This window comes from Atta colombica, unplaced genomic scaffold (assembly GCF_001594045.1).
Source record: "Atta colombica isolate Treedump-2 unplaced genomic scaffold, Acol1.0 scaffold56, whole genome shotgun sequence".
NCBI lineage: Eukaryota > Metazoa > Arthropoda > Insecta > Hymenoptera > Formicidae > Atta > Atta colombica.
This window is the reverse complement of record NW_017259546.1, coordinates 588,138-609,593: the sequence shown is the minus strand read 5'-3', so window position 1 is coordinate 609,593 and position 21,456 is coordinate 588,138. Positions and strand designations below refer to the sequence as shown.

Sequence of the window (21,456 nt, the reverse complement as noted above, 5' to 3'; positions counted from 1 at the left end):
CTAAGATAATTTTTTCATAACTCCAAAAATTGAAAATCACATAAACAAGATGTGCTTGGTGATTCAAAAAAGTCATAAGTATATATTTTCCTTATGGCAATTAGGATTTTTTTTCACCCGATGTGGAACATACTTCGTTTATTAATTATCGTGGTTTCCAATTTTTGGAAGTTACGAATTATTTTCTCAAATTGATATAAATACTTATAGGAATGCGGAAGAGATGCCTCATAGGAACTAAAGATCTATAGGATACTACACGTTGATGTATAGAAACATGTAGGTTTACAGTTAAGAGTTAGGACATAGGAGATGTGTCTACGTCGTCCTATGATAGCCTAAGCATTTCCAGTCCCCTCTCCTTTGTCTTACGCCTACATGTTGCTATATGTCAAACTGGTATCCTATAGACCTTTTAGTTCTCATGAGGCATCTGTCCACATTCCTATGGGAACCTCTATTATTCTATTTGCATTCCTGTGAATGTCCTACGTATACTTATGTAAGCTGCGCAAATCCTATAGGTAATTACACATTGTTTCAAGCGACTGAAAATGCTTTCTCGGCAATCTCGCTAAGCGACTTTCGACATCAATAAGGAGCATTCTAAATAACATATAAGTTTTAATAAATTGTAGTAATAGTGTACCGCTCTCATTAATCCAGAAATTAATAGTAGAAATCATGATAAAACGCAACAGTTGACAAGATATTTAATTATTTATGATTTTTCATGCGAGTTATATACTTCCTTCATAAACTCGAGTAGCAAGAATAATTCACTAGAGATAGAATTTTACTGGAAAAAAATTATAAATCAGCATTTCTCTTCATGAAAATCTTCGAAAAGTCATCAAAAAAGAAATGCGTATGTTTGAGACTCGAGATTTGTAAAAAAAAATATGCGAAAAATATCGAATAGGTGCAAAAAAACACATTGTCTGCTTATATGAAACGAAAGATATTGATTGAGCTGTGCGAAGTTGCCCCCTCCTCCCTCCCACTATTAAAAATTTAAATTATCATTACCATTCGTTTAATGATCATTTGGTGATGTTTGGCAGTCCATTCAGGACGTTTGATCAAAGTTAAATGTAAAAAAATGTAAAAAATGTAAAAAAAGAAGAATGCGCATCAAGATAGCTCCCCTCCATTTCTAAAACTCGACTTTATAAACTGCACATAATAAATACTGTAAGCATTCGTTTGGTAGTCGCTTACTGATATTTGGTAGTCCATTTCCCGATGATTGTCAGTAAGCGATTGCCAAACGAATGCTTACATTTATTATTGTACCATATATGCAGTCTCAAAGCTGAGTTTTAGAAACAAGAGAACTATGTTCATGCGTATGTCATTTTTTTTTTATTTTTGATTGTAATTTTGACTACCATCAGAAATTGGAAATGGACTATCAATCGTCAGTAAGCGGCTACCAAACGAATGTTTATAGTGAATGCTTATTATGAATGTTTACAGTTATTATTATGTATACAGTTGGAAAAGAGTTTTACAAATGGAGAGGCTAACATCACGCGCGTATATATCCTTTTTTAATATTTCCGGTTATAAATTCGACTACCAATTTTTGAGAATGGATTAAACGCGCGTTCTTCTTTTTTTGATATTTTTCGTTATATCTTACTCTTCGATTCATCCAGAATGGAAGATAATTTTTTTTTTAATCTCGTAGAAAACTGTCAGCTGTCGAATGTATCACACGGCTATTTAATATGATGCATATTAACGGAATTATTCTATTTTTTATATGAAAAAAAGATATCCACTTTTCAAAGTCGTTTTATAATAGTTTAACTGCAAAAAATTGTTGCAAAAAATTGTAAATGCATGTAATAGTCGAAGATAAACGAGACTACCAAACATTACCAAATGACTACCAAACGAATAATAATGGTCATTTTTAATAGTAGAGGGACTAACTTCACACAGCTTATTGTTTATATAAAAAAAGTTCGGTATGAAAAATGTAGGTATTCAAAATACTTACAAAATACGTCAAGAGACACGAGAAATGTAGCTGTGGAACTTTTAGATGATGAGCGAGAATGCATGTACATCGAGACCTTGGATGCAGTTTACAAACATAGATAGAATCTTTAACTAATCTGGATGTTATTAATATTATGCAGTGCGGACATGTTAAGAACTGCACGTTACAAAATGTATTTAAAATTTATAACTGATGATTGCAAAAGAATTTTAAATAAAAATACGTTAACGTATTTATGTTTTTCTTTTTCCCTTCCTTTGTAATACATATACGTATGTACATATGTATATATGAACGTATGTATAAACATATGTGTGTATGTAAGTACGTATGACGTATGTACACACACATATATATATATATATGTGTATGTACGTATGTATGTATGTATATATGTATCCGAAACATCGACACTTCTGTTAAACGCGTTGACATAGTTGATCTGATAATACATATATATAGATATAATAGGTAGAGTATAAGGCTTTTTTTCATTCAATCGTAAGCTTCAGTTGCAAGCGTTAAGACACGAACTGAATAAAAGAATATATACGTCGAAAATCGAGCAAAAGGAATACCGTGTCCGTCAAGGCCACCGCCATCGAAGGAAAAAGCAAGATATTGGGAATGCCCAGGGGGAAAAAATATCAAAGTTGTCAATGTACTCATCATCAATGTTATCAATGCCACCGAAATATAAGTCATAAAGTATAAATTCGATAAACTCGAGAACAAAGAAAACGTAGAAAGCTGTGATACAACATTGATAAACTCGCGAACAAAAAAAATACGTAGAAAAAACACAATAAAACGTATAGGAGCATGTTTGCAATTCTTAAAAAGAGGGGAGATTAACCCCTCTTCAATTCTAAAAGTTTTACCATATACGTAATAATTTATGCGGATACAATCAGCTTGCGATACTCACTTGTACGAACGGTTGAAAATGTATTTCATCAAAGAGCAGTACATCGTATGAAACGAAGAACTGCAGTAATATGTAAGTTTCGACGTTCTATACATAAAAAAGAAACATTTTTTTTTACATTACGTACGTACACAGCATGGAGCATCGCGCGTTTACAAAGCAGATGTTACAACCTGACGGCTACGAGCTACAAGTATTTGGAAATTGGAATCAACGTTGCTCCGCCCAATTACATGGAGATCGCTCTTATGGGGAGATCATCGCGGACACGAACTGTCGCTGTCTCTCGAAAAGGGGCTCGTGGAACCCTCTACGAGCAACGATGGAATATTTACAAGATGCTTCGAAACAAATACAAGGACAATTTTATAAGCGTTGAACCACTAACCGTCAAAGTTTGCATGCTGAACGATGCTACGCTCATACGTTTCGATTCTTCGTTTGTATGCATGACGATGACCGAAATGACACTACGCCGTATATTTGATGGATGTAACGTTCAAATGATAATAGTCCGACTCGTCGATACGATTAATGTCAAGTATACGCAATTCTCCAATATCGCGTTCGAAAACATTATACGCGATAGCAACATCTTCAATGGACATCAGCTCATCGATTGTGAATTATTGGCTTTAATTTTTAATATGTATGAAAAAAAAACGATGTAATATGTGCGTGCGTGCGTGTGTGTGTGTGTGTGTGTGTGTGTGTGTGTGTGTGTGTGTGTGTGTGCGCATGCGCGCGTGTGTGTGTCAGGGAGGAGGAAGTGCGCCAGGGTCCATAGTAGAAGGGTTTGTTCCTTCTCTCTCTCATTCATTGCGTTCTCTCTTTAATCTATGTTTAACCTTGTTCTTTCTCTCCTACCCATTGTAGGATGCAATTCTCTTTCCCACGTTGTCTTTTCTTCTTGTACATGATTTAATTAAGTAAATATTTACGATTTTTAATGATTCGACTTAGAAACTAATTATGATAATATTTTTATGAATTTTTAATAATATAACCTAGTAACACTACTAATTATAATTTTTTTTTGTCAATATAATACAAATGGCCAAGCGCGCTTTCTTATTGACTAATTTAATACTACTACGAAGATGTGAAGAAGAAATGGCGAAGATACTAGGGATAAAATAATTTTAGAAGAAAAAATTTTATTTTTTAACATACATTTATTTATCATGTAATGAAGTATGTTCAATATAATCTAAATCATAGACTATTAGTTCACATTCTACAATAAAATTTTTATCATAAATTTTGTAAAAAATGTTTGCAGCATCGCTTTTATTAGTAATACAATTTTGTCTTAAAAATGACACAAAATATTCAAATTTCTTACTAAGTGCGTATATTGACTCAGTTCATAGAATACATGCTCAATACATTGTTCAAGTTCAAATAAGAAAAGCAGTTGTTGGTTTCATGTACAAATATATGCCATTTAATGTTAACTTTACATTATTCGTATCATATATTTTAATAAATTCTGCATTTAGATCTTGAATCGATGATAATGGGACTGTTGACTGCATTAATCGCTCGATATCTGTACGCCTCTCGATAAATGCCTTCGTAGCATAAAGTATGAACATGCGATTGCCTTGATTATCGCCAATCGTAATTTGCAGATGAGATATAAATCCCATAACGATCTCAACGTCCAGGAACTTGTACGCTGTTGATATCAATGCATATTTCCTCATCAAGTTAGGAAGGATGTAGCGGGGCGTGTTCGAAGATGTACTAGACGATGTTCGAGAAAATGCGCTGTAGAAAAAAAGAAAACATCTAAATAGATCTTACAAAAATACATAACATATAATACGTATAAGCAAATATTTTATAAAATTAAATTATAAATTAAATTATAAAAGTAAAACTTACTATCTCTTACACGCTTCATTCTGTTGAATTGGAACGTAATAATTCATGGCTTGAGATATTTTATTTTCTCAGAAAACTTATAATTAGCAATAGCTGTCTGAACTCTGTTGAAGCTTTCTGAACGACTGATGCGGTAATGTTGCCGCACGAAGCTTTTTTTTTAAACAGTGTTCCCTTCTGCATTTTTTTTTACATACTCTAAAATGGAGGGGATTTTTTTTTTTTATATACATTATACTTTGAAGAACAATTGCGTCGAAGGATATCAAATTGACACATCATAAGAATGCACTCTAATGATACGAGGGCAAGTCAATAAGTTTTTAGAAAAACATAGTAAAACACATTTTTTTTGATCGATTCATTTCTTTACGATTCATTTCATTTTATTTCTCTACTTAGTCTCCTTTTAGCTCGATTTAGCATTGATCCAATGATTCTCTAACTTTTTCAAGCCTGAATAATATGATTTGTTCAACCCTTCAAATAAGTGTGCCTCTGTTTCGGCGATGAGCTGCTCTCTGGGTGGTGAATCTCTTTCCTCCGAATCATTTCTTCAAGTTTGGAAATAGGGAATATTCGCAAGGGGCGACTATAAATCTGACGAATATGCTGGATGGGAAAGCAATTCGTAGCGGAATACGTTGAATTTGGCCATCGATGCCGGGCACGTGTGAACCCGTGCTTATGATTCATAATGAGCAAACGCGTCACCCATCTTGCCGGATAGCTTTTTCATACCCAATTGTTGGTGCAAAATTGAAATCACTGTACCATGTGATATGCCTGTGACCTCAACAGCAGCTCGCACATTTTAACTCGTCGATCAGTCAAAAACAATATCGTGGACTTTGTCAATGATTTCTGGCGTAGCAGTCTCAATTGGACCGAACGAGATGCATCGCATGCGGATGTACAATCACGTTTAAATTCATTCATCCAATTGTATACGATCGCAAACGCTGGTGCAAATGTGCACAATGTGCAGTATGAACATATTCAATTTAGCTTTGATTTCTTTCGGCGTTAAACCTTTCATATGTAGATGTTTGATTATTGCACGAAACTCGTTTTTTTCCATTTTGCAAAAAATACAAAAGTTATTCGCTTTAATCGTCTACAGAAATGAAATCACGCGATGAATTCTCAAAATTTGACAGTAATCAGCTGAAAGATGCTACTTGTCAAAAAGTAATGTGACATGACACTGCGAGTGTTTTCTGACAGATTTTCTAAGAACTTATTGACTTACTCTCGTATCGAATCTTTTTTATCTAAGGGATCGGCGCTAATGACAATAAAGTCTGTCTGCTCCTACTCTCTTTTCAAAAATGAATTTCGGGGCAGTATATTCAATGTGAAATTTTACTTATATATAGAAATTGTGAGTTTGTTAAACTACACAATGACACATATCGCAAGAATGCACTTTGACGATATCAGATCTTTTTTTTTATCTTTAAAGATCGACAATAAAGTCTCTGTTTCCATTCTCTTTTATTAAAAATAAAAATATTTTTTTTGGTCTATCTTTACGACTGCGATAAAAAATCACGCCTTCAGAAACACATTAAAATTTGTTGAAACATGTTCAAACATGTTAAAACATGCAGCAAATGATGCATCTTTCCATATTATATAAAACGAAAAGATTTTCTTCTCTAAGAACTCATTTTGTCAGCAGTCGAGCAACAATCGAGTTGCAGTTCAAAGTGACAATATGGCTCAAACGGAGCGTGATCTCATAGCGCAAGCCGCTCAATTGAATACGCGAGAAAAGTTTCTTGCGTGGGAACAACGTTGCGATAATTTCGAATCGCTGGAGGAAAGTCGCGCTAAACGTCCGCGATTGGAGTTGAATAATTGTTGATTCGCTCGTATCGCGCGATTCGAAAATTTAAAAGACACGATGCGTCGTTTCGTGCAATGGGTGCCGGATAGCGTGGGACTTCGATGGCGCGAGATTGATACGGCGTTTAAAAATCGTATATTGACCGGTGCTGTAATACTCTGAGCACGTCGAACCTCGCCAATTCCTCGAAGATGCGAGAGAGATAGTGCTTGAGCGTGCAAAATGTTATTCAGAATCATGATAATGTTCATATTTAATATTTTCATAACGAAAAAAAAATTATACAGTTTGTAATAAATTTATAATAAATTTTATCGTTACAACATATTATCCTTGTATACCCAAGAGTGTGAATTATCAAATTTTAATCATTTCACATAAATCTTGTCTCCCTTTTTTCTTCCCAACGCAACATCTTTTCAACAAGATATACATTGGGATTAGCGATGCAATGCAACTCATATTCGTAGAATTCTCTAGCAACAGATTTCCCATGGTAATCTTCCAGTAGATATCCAGTAGATGTCATGGAATTAGTTTTTATACTTTGATGATTCTAAATCGTGATCTAATTTGACCTTTCTCAAAGATGGTCTTGAATTTGCTCACACGTAACGAATCACTTTGAATTATGCGAGTGCGATAGCCTTTACGCTACTGTACATCGTACTTAAGAGTGTCAGCAATCATGGGAGTTACATCGATGAGCCGCATACCAATAGTTCGATGCTATCGCGTATTTGTACTCAAACACGAGACATAAAAGCAAGTCGATCCATTTATAATTTTCATTGTGCGTAAATTGTTTCCATATCGTTTTTCAATGAATGATTGAACCGTTCAACGACAGATGCCTTCATTATGGAATACGTTGAATAATGATTTATGTTGTGTTTTTTCAAGAATTTTTGCACGTTTGCGTTGTAAAATTCTTTTCCTATATCGGTTTGCAAATTTTTCTTCCGTCGTCTCAAATTATCTTTGCGATCATTGTAGCCATCTTTTTTTTCACTCTTGATTTTCATTGGTACAGCCTATGCGTGCTTACTCAATATATCGATAACGGTGATAATGTAGTAGTAACCTTTGAATCGTGTGTAAAGGCGTATCAGGATACGATGTGGCATACAGACCTGCCACAAGTCTGTATGTCACATCGTATCCGTAAACTATGACACGTCTGCGTGGAAAATTTTTTCTCGCCAGAGCGTGCAGCTCTTCCACCAGTCGCTTTTCGAGATTTTTTTTTTTCAGACATGTTACGTTGTAGACATATTATGTTGTGATTATTGCTGTATAATGTGTAAAATATCAAACATTACTTATCTTGCGCAAACATTGTTCATCATTTCGTCAACTAAAATGATTGTCTATCCCGTTTCAATTTATAATAAAGCCAATTTCATGAAGCTCCTCGATAATAGACAATATTTCGTTATCGTGGGCGTTATGACTTGCCTGACGCGAATCCTCGAGCAATCGGACGATCCAGTAGCTCGTTAGGATCATCCCAATGAACATAATCAAATAATAATATCGATTTTATTACCATTTAGGGTAATATTATTACCATTATTATTACTATAATCGATTTTATTACCATTTATACCCGTACTTGTATCTTACCTGATACCAAGGGTGCTATTATATTCTTATATTTGTATCCTTTGTTACCCAATATTAGATTATCCGCATTATAGTTGCGTCTATGAGTATTCGTTGCCAACAGTATACTTTTATACTAGTTTATTATCCTCTGTATAAATAGTGCCATCAGGGATTCTTTTGAAAATTAATTCGTACAAACCAGGTGTATCTTTGTACTTTACTCCATCTACGATCACAAAGTCATTCGTGTCTACATCGAAATATTTGTCACTGAGCATTGTGCCGTTCTCTGAGGTATACGCCATAAATGTGATCGATCGCTTTTTCTCTGTTACCGAGAATTACCGAGAAGCATGTTTACGTATTTTTGTCCAAGTGCCAATTAATTATGCAACTCCTCACGAACTTGCCGTGTTTGCAAAGATTGTTTAACTAACATTTGCAAAGATTGTTTCAAACGATTCATTGGGCATTTCATAAACGTCTTCGACTGAGGGAACGTGCGAACGTACGATAATTTGTGTGATGTTATGTCATAAACTACGGACGAAAAGAGATAATGTTACTAATGATACTATTAATGAAGAACATCCATGGTTCGTTCTATCTTATGTTCCATCGATTTCTGAGAAATTCTTTACTATTATCAAAAATATTAACGTGAAATTATTTTTCTTCAGTTTGAATAAGCTTAATAAATTCATTAAAGTACAGAACGATACTCTCCAAAATTCTCCAATAAAAATGTTGTTTATAAAATCCCTTGTAAAGATTGCGATGAGTATGTTGATCAAAAAGGTCGAAAATTATTCACGATAATATTTGAGCAATCATTAATAGCAATAACAAGAAACAATCAGTGATCACAGACCACCGACTTAGTTTCAATCATGAATTTGATTTAGAGAATATCCAAATTCTTGATAAGATTTCTCAATAAACATTTTACAAATTCAGAAATTCATATATACATGCAGAAGAAGGAAAAACAGACACGGATTGCTTGTGCACTATTTATATGCTTCTTTATTAGATACGCTAAAACAATATTGAAATTTGAATTGGTTATAGATTGACTCTCTTATTATTCACTGTCATTGCTTGTTTAGAAATCTCCTTATCACTTTGTAATGCAATATCTCCGGATATCAATTTTATGGTCCAGGTACGTATTTAGAAAAGCGATTGGCTAGAGGCGATCGAGACCGTAATCCGTTGAACGCGGCATGTCGCGAACACGACATAGCCTATTCGTGGAGCAAAGATCTCACGAACACATAACTGACAAAATATTCGCTGAGAAGGCGCGGAAACGAATTACCGCGAAAAATTCGACTCTTGGAGAGAGAGCTGCTGCGATTTGGGCAGCTAAGAAAATCAAAATGAAAATTGGTGGGCTTGAAAACGAAAAAAAAGCTAATGAAAAAATGAATATCGGTGGCAAAACGCAATGGTATCTTACCTATTCTATCGCTGTTAAGAGTCTTTGACTCATTGGTCAGCGGCGCAGCAGGAATTATATCGCAAAAGCTATACACGATAATAAAGCCGCGTAACAACAGTTGAAAGAACTGAAACGTCATAACCGCGTCATGGAAGGTGGAATTTACCTCGCTCCGTACAAGCTGGACAAGGAGTCACAATGAAAAAAATAAAAAAGATTAAAAAAAACGTTAAACAGTTATCAAAAATGCCGGAAGTATGTAACATACCCTATCAACGTACAACTGCAACAACTGATAAAACGTATGTATATTCCATATTTTTATGCATACTATCTTACCAACAGGGGAAGTGTATTGAAACGAGAGCGTAAATTTGGATGCTGATGGATCAGATACTTATTGGGTGGTGTACGCGAAGCGGAGAAATCATGCTTTGATAGTTTCGACAATCTTTGATCATCAAAGGAATTGGTGCGATATTTGCACATAATGTTGAGTATAATCACGCGCCTTATCAACGTTACGATCAAAGTAACTGTGAATAACTGTGCCTACAGTTTTTACAGACGGTTGACGATCAATTTAAGAATTGACATTGACTCTTTCAACTCAGTATTCATTTAAACATGTCACTAACATTTACGCTCATCGATAAGAGTAACATCTTCGCGGCCTGCTAGATTTCCGGTCGTAGATTTGAGTGATGGCGATTACGAGCTCGGTCTGACGAACTTCGAAACCTACCATATGATATTTAATGTAATTGAATAATAAGTTTTATTTTGACGAAGATGACAAAGAAATTGTCATTCCCAAAGTACGAAATGTAACATAAATAAGTATCTAAGATATGCAATTCATATAATTTCATCCTAATGATGTTGCGAGAGAAAATGCTTCGCAAAGAAGATGAACAGTACCTACTGACATGTTCAACAATACAATGAAGACTGAAATCAAATGCGCTTAATATCAAACTTCACAATATTGGATCGCTGTTGGGATTTTCATTGAATCGCGTGCTGGAGTCGCAACAGTGACACGAATCGATAAATATCATCAACGTACAACTTGCTTCCGCCGTTTTTTTCCGAAATTCGAGGCTTTATTCTAAAAAGCTGATTATACATTTATGATTCAAAGTATTGTCCATCGCTGGCCACTACTTTCTCCCATCTTTCGGGTAGCGTATGAATCCCGCGTCGAAAAAACTGACCCTTTGAGGCTATCCACGAATCGATCCAATTTTTTACTTCTTCATAAGATCGGAAGTGCTGGTCAGCCAGACCGTGTGCCATTGATCGAAACAAGTGATAGTCAGAGGGAGCAACGTCTGGAGAATACGGCGGGTGGGGTAGGACTTCCCATTTCAACGTTTTCAAGTATGTCTTGACCATTTTCGCAACATGGGGTCGAGCATTGTCATCATGCTGCAAAATCACTTTATCGTGTCTCTCGTTGTATTGCGACCGTTTGTCTTTCAATGCTCGGCTCAAACGCATCAATTGCGTTCGATACCAATCGCCTGTAATTGTTTCAGTCGGTTTTAACAGTTCATAATACACTACGCCGAGCTGGTCCCACCAAATACAGAGCATGACCTTGGACGTAAAAATCACCGTTCTTAAAGCGTTGAAACCACTCACGACACGTTCTTTTATTAATAGCGGCCTCACCATAAGTATTTGAGAGCATTCGATGAGCCGCAGATTTCTTCATATTGAAGCAAAAAATTAAAACCTCCCGCAAATGACGAGAATTTGGCTCGTAAACTGACATTTTCAATCGAGAATAACTTTATGATGCAGACACAAATCGACTAATGTTTCTATGGGGTTATGTTGACATGCCCAAGTTTATTGTACGACGTCTATGATCTATTTATTTCGACCACTTACCGCTAAAGCCATCTATAGGAAAACGGCGGGAGCAAAGTTGTACACCTAATAAATATCATTTGTATTGAATGCTCGTATTGAACATGACCACGGGTGCATATAACAACGAATAGGTTCGTGCATAATCCATGAATTTTCATCGAGCGTGTCACCAGGATATAAGATATCAGAAATACTGACACAGACTATTTACCTTCCGATCATACGGAGTGTTACAGATCCGACGGTTCGCGTTGTGGATAAAGACGGACGATTACTCAATTTTCGTGGAGAAGAAATCGCCATTAGATTGTATGTACGGAGGCGACAGTGATAAAGTGATACGACAACGATAACGTGAAATGCTTGTTCTGAACAAACAGGCGAAACAGACTAGAGACATAATTTTTGCTAGAGGGACGATCAAAAATATTCGATCATTCAATAGAAGGAAGCTTACTGTGTCATACGTTAAATTTTTACAATCATTGAGCTTTATTAGGAACATCTAAGATGGTTGAATATTAGAGGTGAGCCGATCTTTGACGATCCTATTGTCAAGTTCGAGTTTCACACATACAATCCGTACGTCAACATCACGTGGACATAGAGACGAGATAAGAATATCCATACAACAGTAAAATTTATATACGCTATCCTGCGAAAGTGTTCTCTACATCGAAGGTGGATTGTCAAAGAAAAAAGACAAAAACAGCAATTTGGAAGTAATTGCGTGACATTCATTTGACGAAATTCGATACGAACTCAATGTTGCTGAAATTGATTGTAATAGAACTGTTGGAATAACCAGTACTTTAAAGAGCTACGCATCGTTTTCAAGTGATAATACAATGATTATGCATAATGCTGGACTTATTCTGAGTATAATGCGAAAAGTTTAATGACATCTGACGGATATTTTAATTTTTGCGTGTCGCTCAGCATGTTGTTGGACTTTTACGAAGATTATAAACATGTAGTAATTAACGCGTCACGAATTAATTTTGATACGAGCGCACAACAACAATTGCATTGTGGAAGATCCAACAACTGAATCAACGCTTGAATTATTCAATGAAAAATTGGCAAATGCCTCACGTGTTGAACGAAATCAATGAATTATCCATGCTGTGTACCTTGGAAAGTGGACAACATCTAAGTATAAGTTTCTATTCGTGGGATTTGTATGAGCATTCCTTATTGCAAAACACAAAGTGAACTATCAAGACTGCGACTTAGCTGGAAAAACCTAGATATGTTCTCTTTATTCTGCAATGGATGGAAGAGAGACAACTGCATCCTACAATAGGAGAGAGAGAGGACAATAAGTAAAAGAGAGAACGCAACGGATGAGAAAGAGAAAAGGAACAAATTCTTCCCCCTTCTTGATTCCCTCATACACACACACATATATATCGTATACATATAACACATAGTGAGTTAGAATCGGCTTAGCTATCCTATTTTCTTTATTTCCCATCCGACCTATGCCATGTATCCGTTGTAAGAAAAAAGAATGAATAACAAATATGAAAATAAACGCGCGCAATTCAGAGATTAAAATTGATCTTTTTATTTTATATCATTATCGCACTACTTAGCAATTACGTTACAATGCATCGCGATTTTCAACATTTATATCATGTGTACTTGGCAATCGTATCAAAATTACATTGATGATATCATCATCAGAACATGTCGTGACATGTCAAATGAAATGAATGTGAAAAAAAAGGGAGATAGGAGAAGACGACAACGCATCAAGAGAAAGATGGTAATATGAGATAGCGCGCACGACGGCGGCGGCGATCCGTAACGCATTTTGGAATAGGCGCGGGATCCGGCGGCGGCGGCGGTGAAGTGGCGGCGACCCGCGGCAGGGTCCCAATGATACGTGACGTCACATGATGGCACGTATAATTAGTACTGCTATTTACGATAGCGAGACTTTCCCGCACCTTTCCGTCCCTTCTCTGCGCCTATCTCTAGCCTCATAGCTTAGAATCGGCATAGTATACTTACTTATCTATTTTGATTAATTAATCATATTATATGCGTAAGCACATCTGCAGTTTTCACATATATCATATTATTCATATACAAAAATTTTTCCCAATTTAAAGCAGAACAAGCCATTTATATACACAAAGTTTCTCGCAATTAAAATAGAATAAATCACAATAACATCAAAATAACGTTAAACTGAATCGTGATTTATTAAAAAATGACTTTTAGTAAACATTTTGAAGCCATTTTAGCATCATGATTTTTTTCTTGTACTTAAATATATTTTTCAATTAATTGCATATGATATTAAAGATTTTAAAAACATTTCTGTTAAAACATTTCATATGAATATTATAATATATTTCATGATTACAGAATTCTTTCAGAATTGTTGCATATGAGATGTGAAAGATTGAAACATTTTTTAAAATTCCACAATAATTGGAGTTGTATGGGAGAATATTAACAAATGTATGAGATTGTCAACGGCTCGAATATATATTTAGAATATATATTCTAAATATAGAATTCGTTACACTTCGTGATGTGCCTGGCAGTGACCAATTATGGATTCTAAGTTATATAAATAAAGTTGATTTCATATCAGCTGTACACTGCAGCGTTGCCAAGTCTGTTATTACTGCGATTCGGGAGGGAAGGGTAAATTTTTTTTATGATAATAAAGTTTTAAATTCATATGGTAAAGTCCGATTTTTTCTTTTTTGTATGCAATTTGTTGATATTTCATATGTTGAATCCTAATTTTTCAAAGTTTCCTAAGTTGACTGAGTATGTATTAAATCGGTAATTATCTATTTCGGAATTCTATTTCGCCTCCCATAAGAGGATATGCTTAAAATAATCAATTTCAGAATAACAAGAAGATTATACGATCAATATTGCTCAAATTGTGGGATTATTTGTATACAGTATTTATCTACATATAAAAAAATTATATCTAAGTTGGTTTTCGACTAACAGTCGAATCTCCTCTTAAACTTATTTAATAATTTTTTTATTTTTCATCTAATATCTTTTATTTTAATACCCATTTATATGAATTTAAATTAAACATTATTTTAATGTCATTATTCAGATTGTATTTCAAGATTTATTTATTGAAAATCCATAATATTCAAAATAAAGCGTTACAAATTTTTATCTCGAAAACAAAGCATTTTAGAGAAAAAGTTTCAGACAAAAGTTATATGATTTCAAAGGAAATATAAGATAGTATCATTAATTTAATCTTGAGTTGTATTGTCAAGGTTAATTGAAGTTAGTTGAGTTTTGTGTTGAAAGGTCATATTAAATTTTTTAAATGTAACTCCCTATACTTTCCATTACATATTCTTGTAGCTTATCTCGAGAGCTTTCCAAAAAACTGTAATAAAATTATTTTTTCATTAAATACTTTTCGAGTTTTAAGATTGAAAGTACTTCCGGCATTTAATATCCTAGGTCCGAACGATGATTAAGATTAGTGTTCTAATTTTATTTCGTTTCTCGAAGATACTCTGGCAGAATACTTTTACGAAAAATTGAGATTTTAAATTTTTCTTAATTTTTTCTTAATATTTGTAGTAAGATGTGAGATTTGTATTTGTCATAGACAAATTCTTCTTGGTTTTTCGTAAATACCCAGCATAACAACTCTTGCAAAGCGCTAAAAAATTACATGCGCTTTTTTAGCGCTTTGTTAACGCTTTGTAAGCGCTGTGTGCTACTTCGGTATTCGTAGTGAGACATAGAGTGTTTGAGGGCGAAAGATTTCTTGGTTCTTCAAACAAACGCCATTTTACGTTTCACTACGAATATTTATAAAAAAACTACGAATTTCTAAGACAATTTCTAAGACAATCTTGTTTCAATCTATGTAGTTTTTCTATGTATTTTTTCGTAAACATTTTTTTTACGAAAACATTTTTTTTATACGTAAACATGAAATGTTTATCCGTTTATATTCACTTTTAGAAAAACGTTTACTTGTAAGTAAACGTTTACACATATAATTATTCGTTTATTAGAAATGTTTTTCCGAATATACATATTTAAATTAGGGGGCTTGTTTTATACAAGGTGAAATACCTAGACAAAACATCGGAATATCTTGAAAATTAAACACGATAGGAAAAAAGATTTCAGACGAAAATTGTATGAGTCGAAGAGAGACAAATAATGATGAATCATTTAAAAAAAAAAAATTAATTTTTCAAGGTCACATAGAGGTGATACACCTCCACTTTTTTAAATGGAATGATATATTTTTTTTACACAATATAATTTCTTTAATTATTCTGCATATAAAAATATCAAGAGAATGATATAAAAAAACCAAGTTTACGAGATATTTTATACTTTATTGATGCACATATTGACATAAAATGTTAAATAACTCATAAACTATTAATTTTTTTATAATATATCTTAATATTTTTATGAACAGAATAATGAAACAAATCAATTAGTGGAAAAAACACGTAATTGCTTTAAAAAAATATACATGCAAAATGGATAATTTTTTAAATAAGCAACTATGTGAATTATTTTCTTTCCACCAATTGATTCATCTCATTTTGTTCATAAAAATATTAGGTGTACAACTTTGCTCCCGCCGTTTTCCTATAGATGGCTTTAGCGGTAAGTGGTCGAAATAAATAGATCATAGACGTCGTACAATAAACTTGGGTATGTCAACATAACCCCATAGAAACATTAGTCGATTTGTGTCTGCATCATAAAGTTATTCTCGATTGAAAATGTCAGTTTACGAGCCAAATTCTCGTCATTTGCGGGAGGTTTTAATTTTTTGCTTCAATATGAAGAAATCTGCGGCTGAGGCTCATCGAATGCTCTCAAATACTTATGGTGAGGCCGCTATTAATGAAAGAACGTGTCGTGAGTGGTTTCAATGCTTCAAGAACGGTGATTTTGACGTCCAAGGTCATGCTCTGTATTTGGTGGGACCAACTCGGCGTAGTGTATTATGAACTGTTAAAACCGACTGAAACAATCACAGGCGATCGGTATCGAACGCAATTGATGCGTTTGAGCCGAGCATTGAAAGACAAACGGCCGCAATACAACGAGAGACACGATAAAGTGATTTTGCAGCATGACAATGCTCGACCCCATATTGCGAAAGTGGTCAAGACATACTTGAAAACGTTGAAATGAGAAGTCCTACCCCACCCGCCGTATTCTCCAGACGTTGTTCCCTCTGACTATCACTTGTTTCGATCAATGGCACACGGCCTGACTGACCAGCACTTCCGGTCTTATGAAGAAGTAAAAAATTGGATCGATTCGTGGATAGCCTCAAAAGATGACCAATTTTTTCGACGCGGGATTCGTATGCTACCCGAAAGATGGGAGAAAGTAGTAGCCAGCGATGGACAATACTTTGAATCATAAATGTATAACTAGTTTTTTAGAATAAAGCCTGGAATTTCGGAAAAAAAACGGCGGAAGCAAAGTTGTACACCTAATACTAAAGTACGATTATAAAAAAATCAATAATTTTTGTGGCGGTTCCTCAAGCCTAGCAAAGACAGCAATGGCAGAGCGGCAAGATCCAGTAGAGGAGCGACGCCGACCAATAGGCATGAGCCCGGCCTCTGCTCACGCCTATTGGTCGGCGAAGCAGGCATCGGCCAATCATCATTCACCGAGAAAGAGGCTTATTCCGATCGAAATTTTACCGCAGCGCCAGAGGCTGACGCGGCCGCCACGAGTTCTTCTCAGCATCTGGGAATCTTGCTGGCTCAGGAGATACATGTTGCCGAACGATATCATTGTTCCGATCGTCATCTCGCCGCTGCTCGTGACGTCGCCTAGGATAATCATCAGCACGCAGACATCGGAGAACGAGTGGAAAACATCACCAAAACTGAAGCTAGGGGAACTCTTGCCGCACATGCCGTCGACACTGCCGACCTGGCGGAAGAGAATCACCTTCCAGTCACCGCTAACGAATCAAGCGGAAATCAACGATAATAACAACCAATGCTCGGGCACCGCTAAGTAGATTAACTGCAAGCCACCAATCGCGTATTACGAACGCGTACTGCAATAGATATCGCATTACAAATGATGACCTTTTTCAGGGCCACCACAATTTCTGTACATACTAGTGTAAATATTGTAAGTAAATATTGTGTTAATAAAATTTATCATTCTTCGTTCCTGCTTCCAGCATCTTTTCTTCGCTAGTACACTAAGAAACTAGGATCAATTGTTAATTGTTAATCCTAATACGCTGTCCGATATGTACGCGGCGTTCATGCCAGCACGCAACATGGCAAAAAGCATGATAACCAGGACATGATTCGCCGTTACTCGAAATAAAAGCTTAAGGAAACATCATCTTTGGGTCTTTATAATTCACTCGTAAAATCTTGTAATCGATTTTCCGATTACATTAATCACTTCATTTGATTTGTGATAATCGTGATCGCAGTGTATCAGTAACTGAATAAAGTCAATGATCGTTGGAAGAACATGACTATTCGAGTAATACTTTATTCCATATCGTTAATTTCCAGTATTTCCAGAATTTGCATAGACTAAGGAAATCTCGCTAAACTAGTCCTCTTTAGCCTAAAATAATTTTTCTTAAAACTAAATAACATCCTGATATCTCTCTTTCATACCTTACATTTTCAGAACTAAATATTTAAAATTTTTCTTTACAATATATTGTAAATAGATTCCTAACTAAGTTTCATCTAGAGCAGAATCTATCCACTCTGCGACCACTGCGAGTGAACTAACTACAGCATTGACACACACTTGAGGCCAAAGATGCCGCTATTATAGCCCGACACGCAAAAGCAACTGGCGATGCATCGCCAGTAACATCATACACTTACACTCATCGCCATAATTTACGAATTATTTAATATTTTATATCAATATGTGTATCAATAAAATATCTAAATTAATTACATTAATTAATTAATTTAGTAAATTATATGGTAATTATATGATATATTATATAGTAAATTATTGGTTTTAATATCACTATTTTAATACTTTTATATGCAGAATAATTAAAGAAACCATATTATGTAAAAAAAAATCATACCATTTCATTTTAAAAAGGTGACCTCCATGTGACCTTGAAAAATCGATTTTTTTGAAAAATAATTTCATCATTATTTGTTCCCCTTCATACAAAACATTTTTCTGAAACATTTTTCTCTACCATTTAATTTTCGAGATATTCCAGTGTTCTGTTTTAGGTGCCCCACTTTGTATATTCAAACGAGACATTTACATCTATATTTAGCATACCTTTCTATAAAAACAGTTTTGTCAAATATTTTAATGTTTCTTTTTTTATTAAATTAAAAATCGATTTTATTTTTTTTCCATTTTCTTATGGTTTAACATTTTAAAGTGCACTTTAAAGCGTTGTACACAAATTGACATAAAGATTTACACGTAGAATTAGCATATTAGTTTATTAGAAACGTTTGACCGAATACACTGTTTTAATGTTATTTTATATTTCGTACAAACATGAAAATCTATTTCTTGAAGTTAATTATAACGTAAATTGTTTATAAAAACGTTCGACACAAAATACGTATTAATATAAACTTATCTTTTTGTAAAAGGTAAAAAAAAGGCGTCAAGAAAGAACATGTTTCTCGAATAAAAACTTAAGTATCCGACCTAATTAATAATAGTTTTAATTTTTCTTCAAGAATATTCTTATTGAAGATATTGAATATATTTTTAATCCAATCCCAGTAATGGTAACTTTAATTCTCTATCAAAAATTATTTTTCTTCAAAAAAAATTATTGTATCAAATGAAAAATTAAAATCTAGATGCTACAATCTTAACTAATCAAGTTTAATTCTTCTATCAAATTAAAAAGTAAAACACAAATTGTCTCAAACTATCTCTTGTTATTTACTTAACTCTAGCAATATGTATCATTCATATAAAAGATTTGATATCGACAAAATTGGCGTTAAATTCGGATATCAAATTAACTAAATAATGAATAGTAATCTACTGATATGTATTGTATCATTTGTACAAAGATTTGATATCAACAATTGTGACGCCAAATTAAATTCTACTATCAAAATAAAAAATAAAACCCATGTGCTATAATCTTTATTATTTACTTAATCCAAATGGTACTATCTTTAATGTTTATACAATGAAATCTAAATATACGTATATTTTATGATATATTGAAGGATCTTCCTATTCCAATCCAAATGGTTTAAATTCCTCTTCAATTATTATATAACAATTCATTTAAAGACATTTTCTCTTCCAATTAAAGTAGTGGTTATTTAATTTTCCTCCTAAAAATATTATACAAAACATTATCACAAAATTGCGTTACCTTGCTCAATTTAAGTGTTACCATAAAAAATTAAAGAATTAACTGTAAAATGAAAAAAATTTCATTTAAATAAAAAAATTTTTCATGTAAAAATACGCCCACAAAAAAAGGTATCCTGTGCTGGAGTGGAGATCCAGCTATTCTTATGTATTTTGAGTCGCTAAATACGAATCTGACATCAAAATTGGATCATCCAGAGTAAATTTTCAATCTAGAGTAAAAATGGGAAAAAATAAGTCATTTTTTCGCTCTAGATTGAAAATTTGTATTTTGTATTTTCTATATTTGTATTTTCATTTAAGAAATAATGATAATGATATAAAAATAAGAATATTTAACTGATATAAAAATAAGAATATTTAACTGATATAAAAATAAAATTATTTAACTAAAATAAAAAAATTTTTTTAAAAACTTGGCACCGCTATTGCGCTAGACTAAGCCATGTTTGCTAGCGGCGTCAAGTCTGTTTACATTAAAATTTTTTTATTTTAATTAAATACTCTTATTTTCATGTATTTTTTTAGAATAGACAATACTTATTTAGATCGAATTAGAAGATTATACACATATGATATCATTACTTCTTAAATGAAAATATAAATATATATACTACTTGAATTACTACTACTTTGACGGTTTGAAACAGGTATAAAAGTATTAGCATTTGTGTTTCATTTTTAATTAATTAAAAAATAAAAATATAACCAACAAAATAAAATTTTGTTTTACTAATTAAAAGAGATTAAAAATTAAAAGAGATTATTATTTTTTAAGAAAAATTAAAAGTAAAACCACTTGAGTTTTATTGTTTAAAGGTAAGTTATATAACATTAGTGTTTCAAAACGAAATATATTTTCTGTTTATAATTGGTGCCATTTAAAAATTTCATTATTTTTGAAAAAAAATTGTTACTTTGATAGTTTTGAGAAACAAGTTTGAAATAGGTTTGGAATAGAAAGTTATTTTCTTCTTCAAGAGTACATATACAAGCGCGTACACTTGTTTTTTTTTGTAAAATAAACATTGCGTTTTCAGTTTGCAGCTTTAATCTTTCTTCACGATGCATTTCTTTAAAAATCTTTAACACAATTTTTAATTTTATAAATCATTTAAATTCTAACACTACTAAATCTACATTAATTAGTACGATACTTCATATTAATTTTGAAACAATTGTTTTTTCTTAGATATTTTTCGAAAACGAAGTAAGCGAAATAATTTAACAATGGCTGCATTTCATTAAAAAAAAAAAAAATAAATTTTCCGTTCTTAATGAGATATGTGAAATCTGAAATATTCTAATAAGAATCGGACAGAACTGACTCTCACCAATTTTAATAAACTTTGGATATGTGTAGAGCAAAAAAACATTAGATCCATATTTTTTTGTGCTCTCCAAGTTTAAAGGGTGAAACATCCCCTCGGAAATAACAGATTTTATTGTTTTTCTAAAATATCTTTTAA

General features: G+C 33.4%; 2 protein-coding genes across 4 annotated transcripts in view; both read right to left on the bottom strand.

Moving 5' to 3' along the window:
* Window positions 1–21,456, bottom strand: part of LOC108692024 (pyruvate kinase-like) — a 93,459-nt gene that overhangs the window by 30,270 nt on the left and 41,733 nt on the right. The gene's annotated exons all lie outside the window — the stretch shown is intronic.
* Window positions 4,222–4,975, bottom strand: LOC108692025. Its single transcript, XM_018200112.1, has 2 exons — window positions 4,830–4,975; window positions 4,222–4,712 (listed from the first exon to the last, which is right to left on the bottom strand). The coding sequence occupies exons 1-2, from the start codon at window positions 4,874–4,876 to the stop codon at window positions 4,340–4,342; spliced, it is 420 nt and encodes a 139-aa protein (XP_018055601.1). The 5' UTR covers window positions 4,877–4,975; the 3' UTR covers window positions 4,222–4,339.

What these genes read in the sequence shown, in the direction of transcription:
- LOC108692025 (XM_018200112.1), bottom strand. Translation starts at nt 4,876, where the DNA reads ATGAATTATTACGTTCCAATTCAACAGAATGAAGCGTGTAAGAGATA. An exon ending in AATGAAGCGTGTAAGAGATA is followed by an intron (nt 4,713 to 4,829) that starts GTAAGTTTTACT and finishes TTTTTTCTACAG; the next exon opens with CGCATTTTCTCGAACATCGT.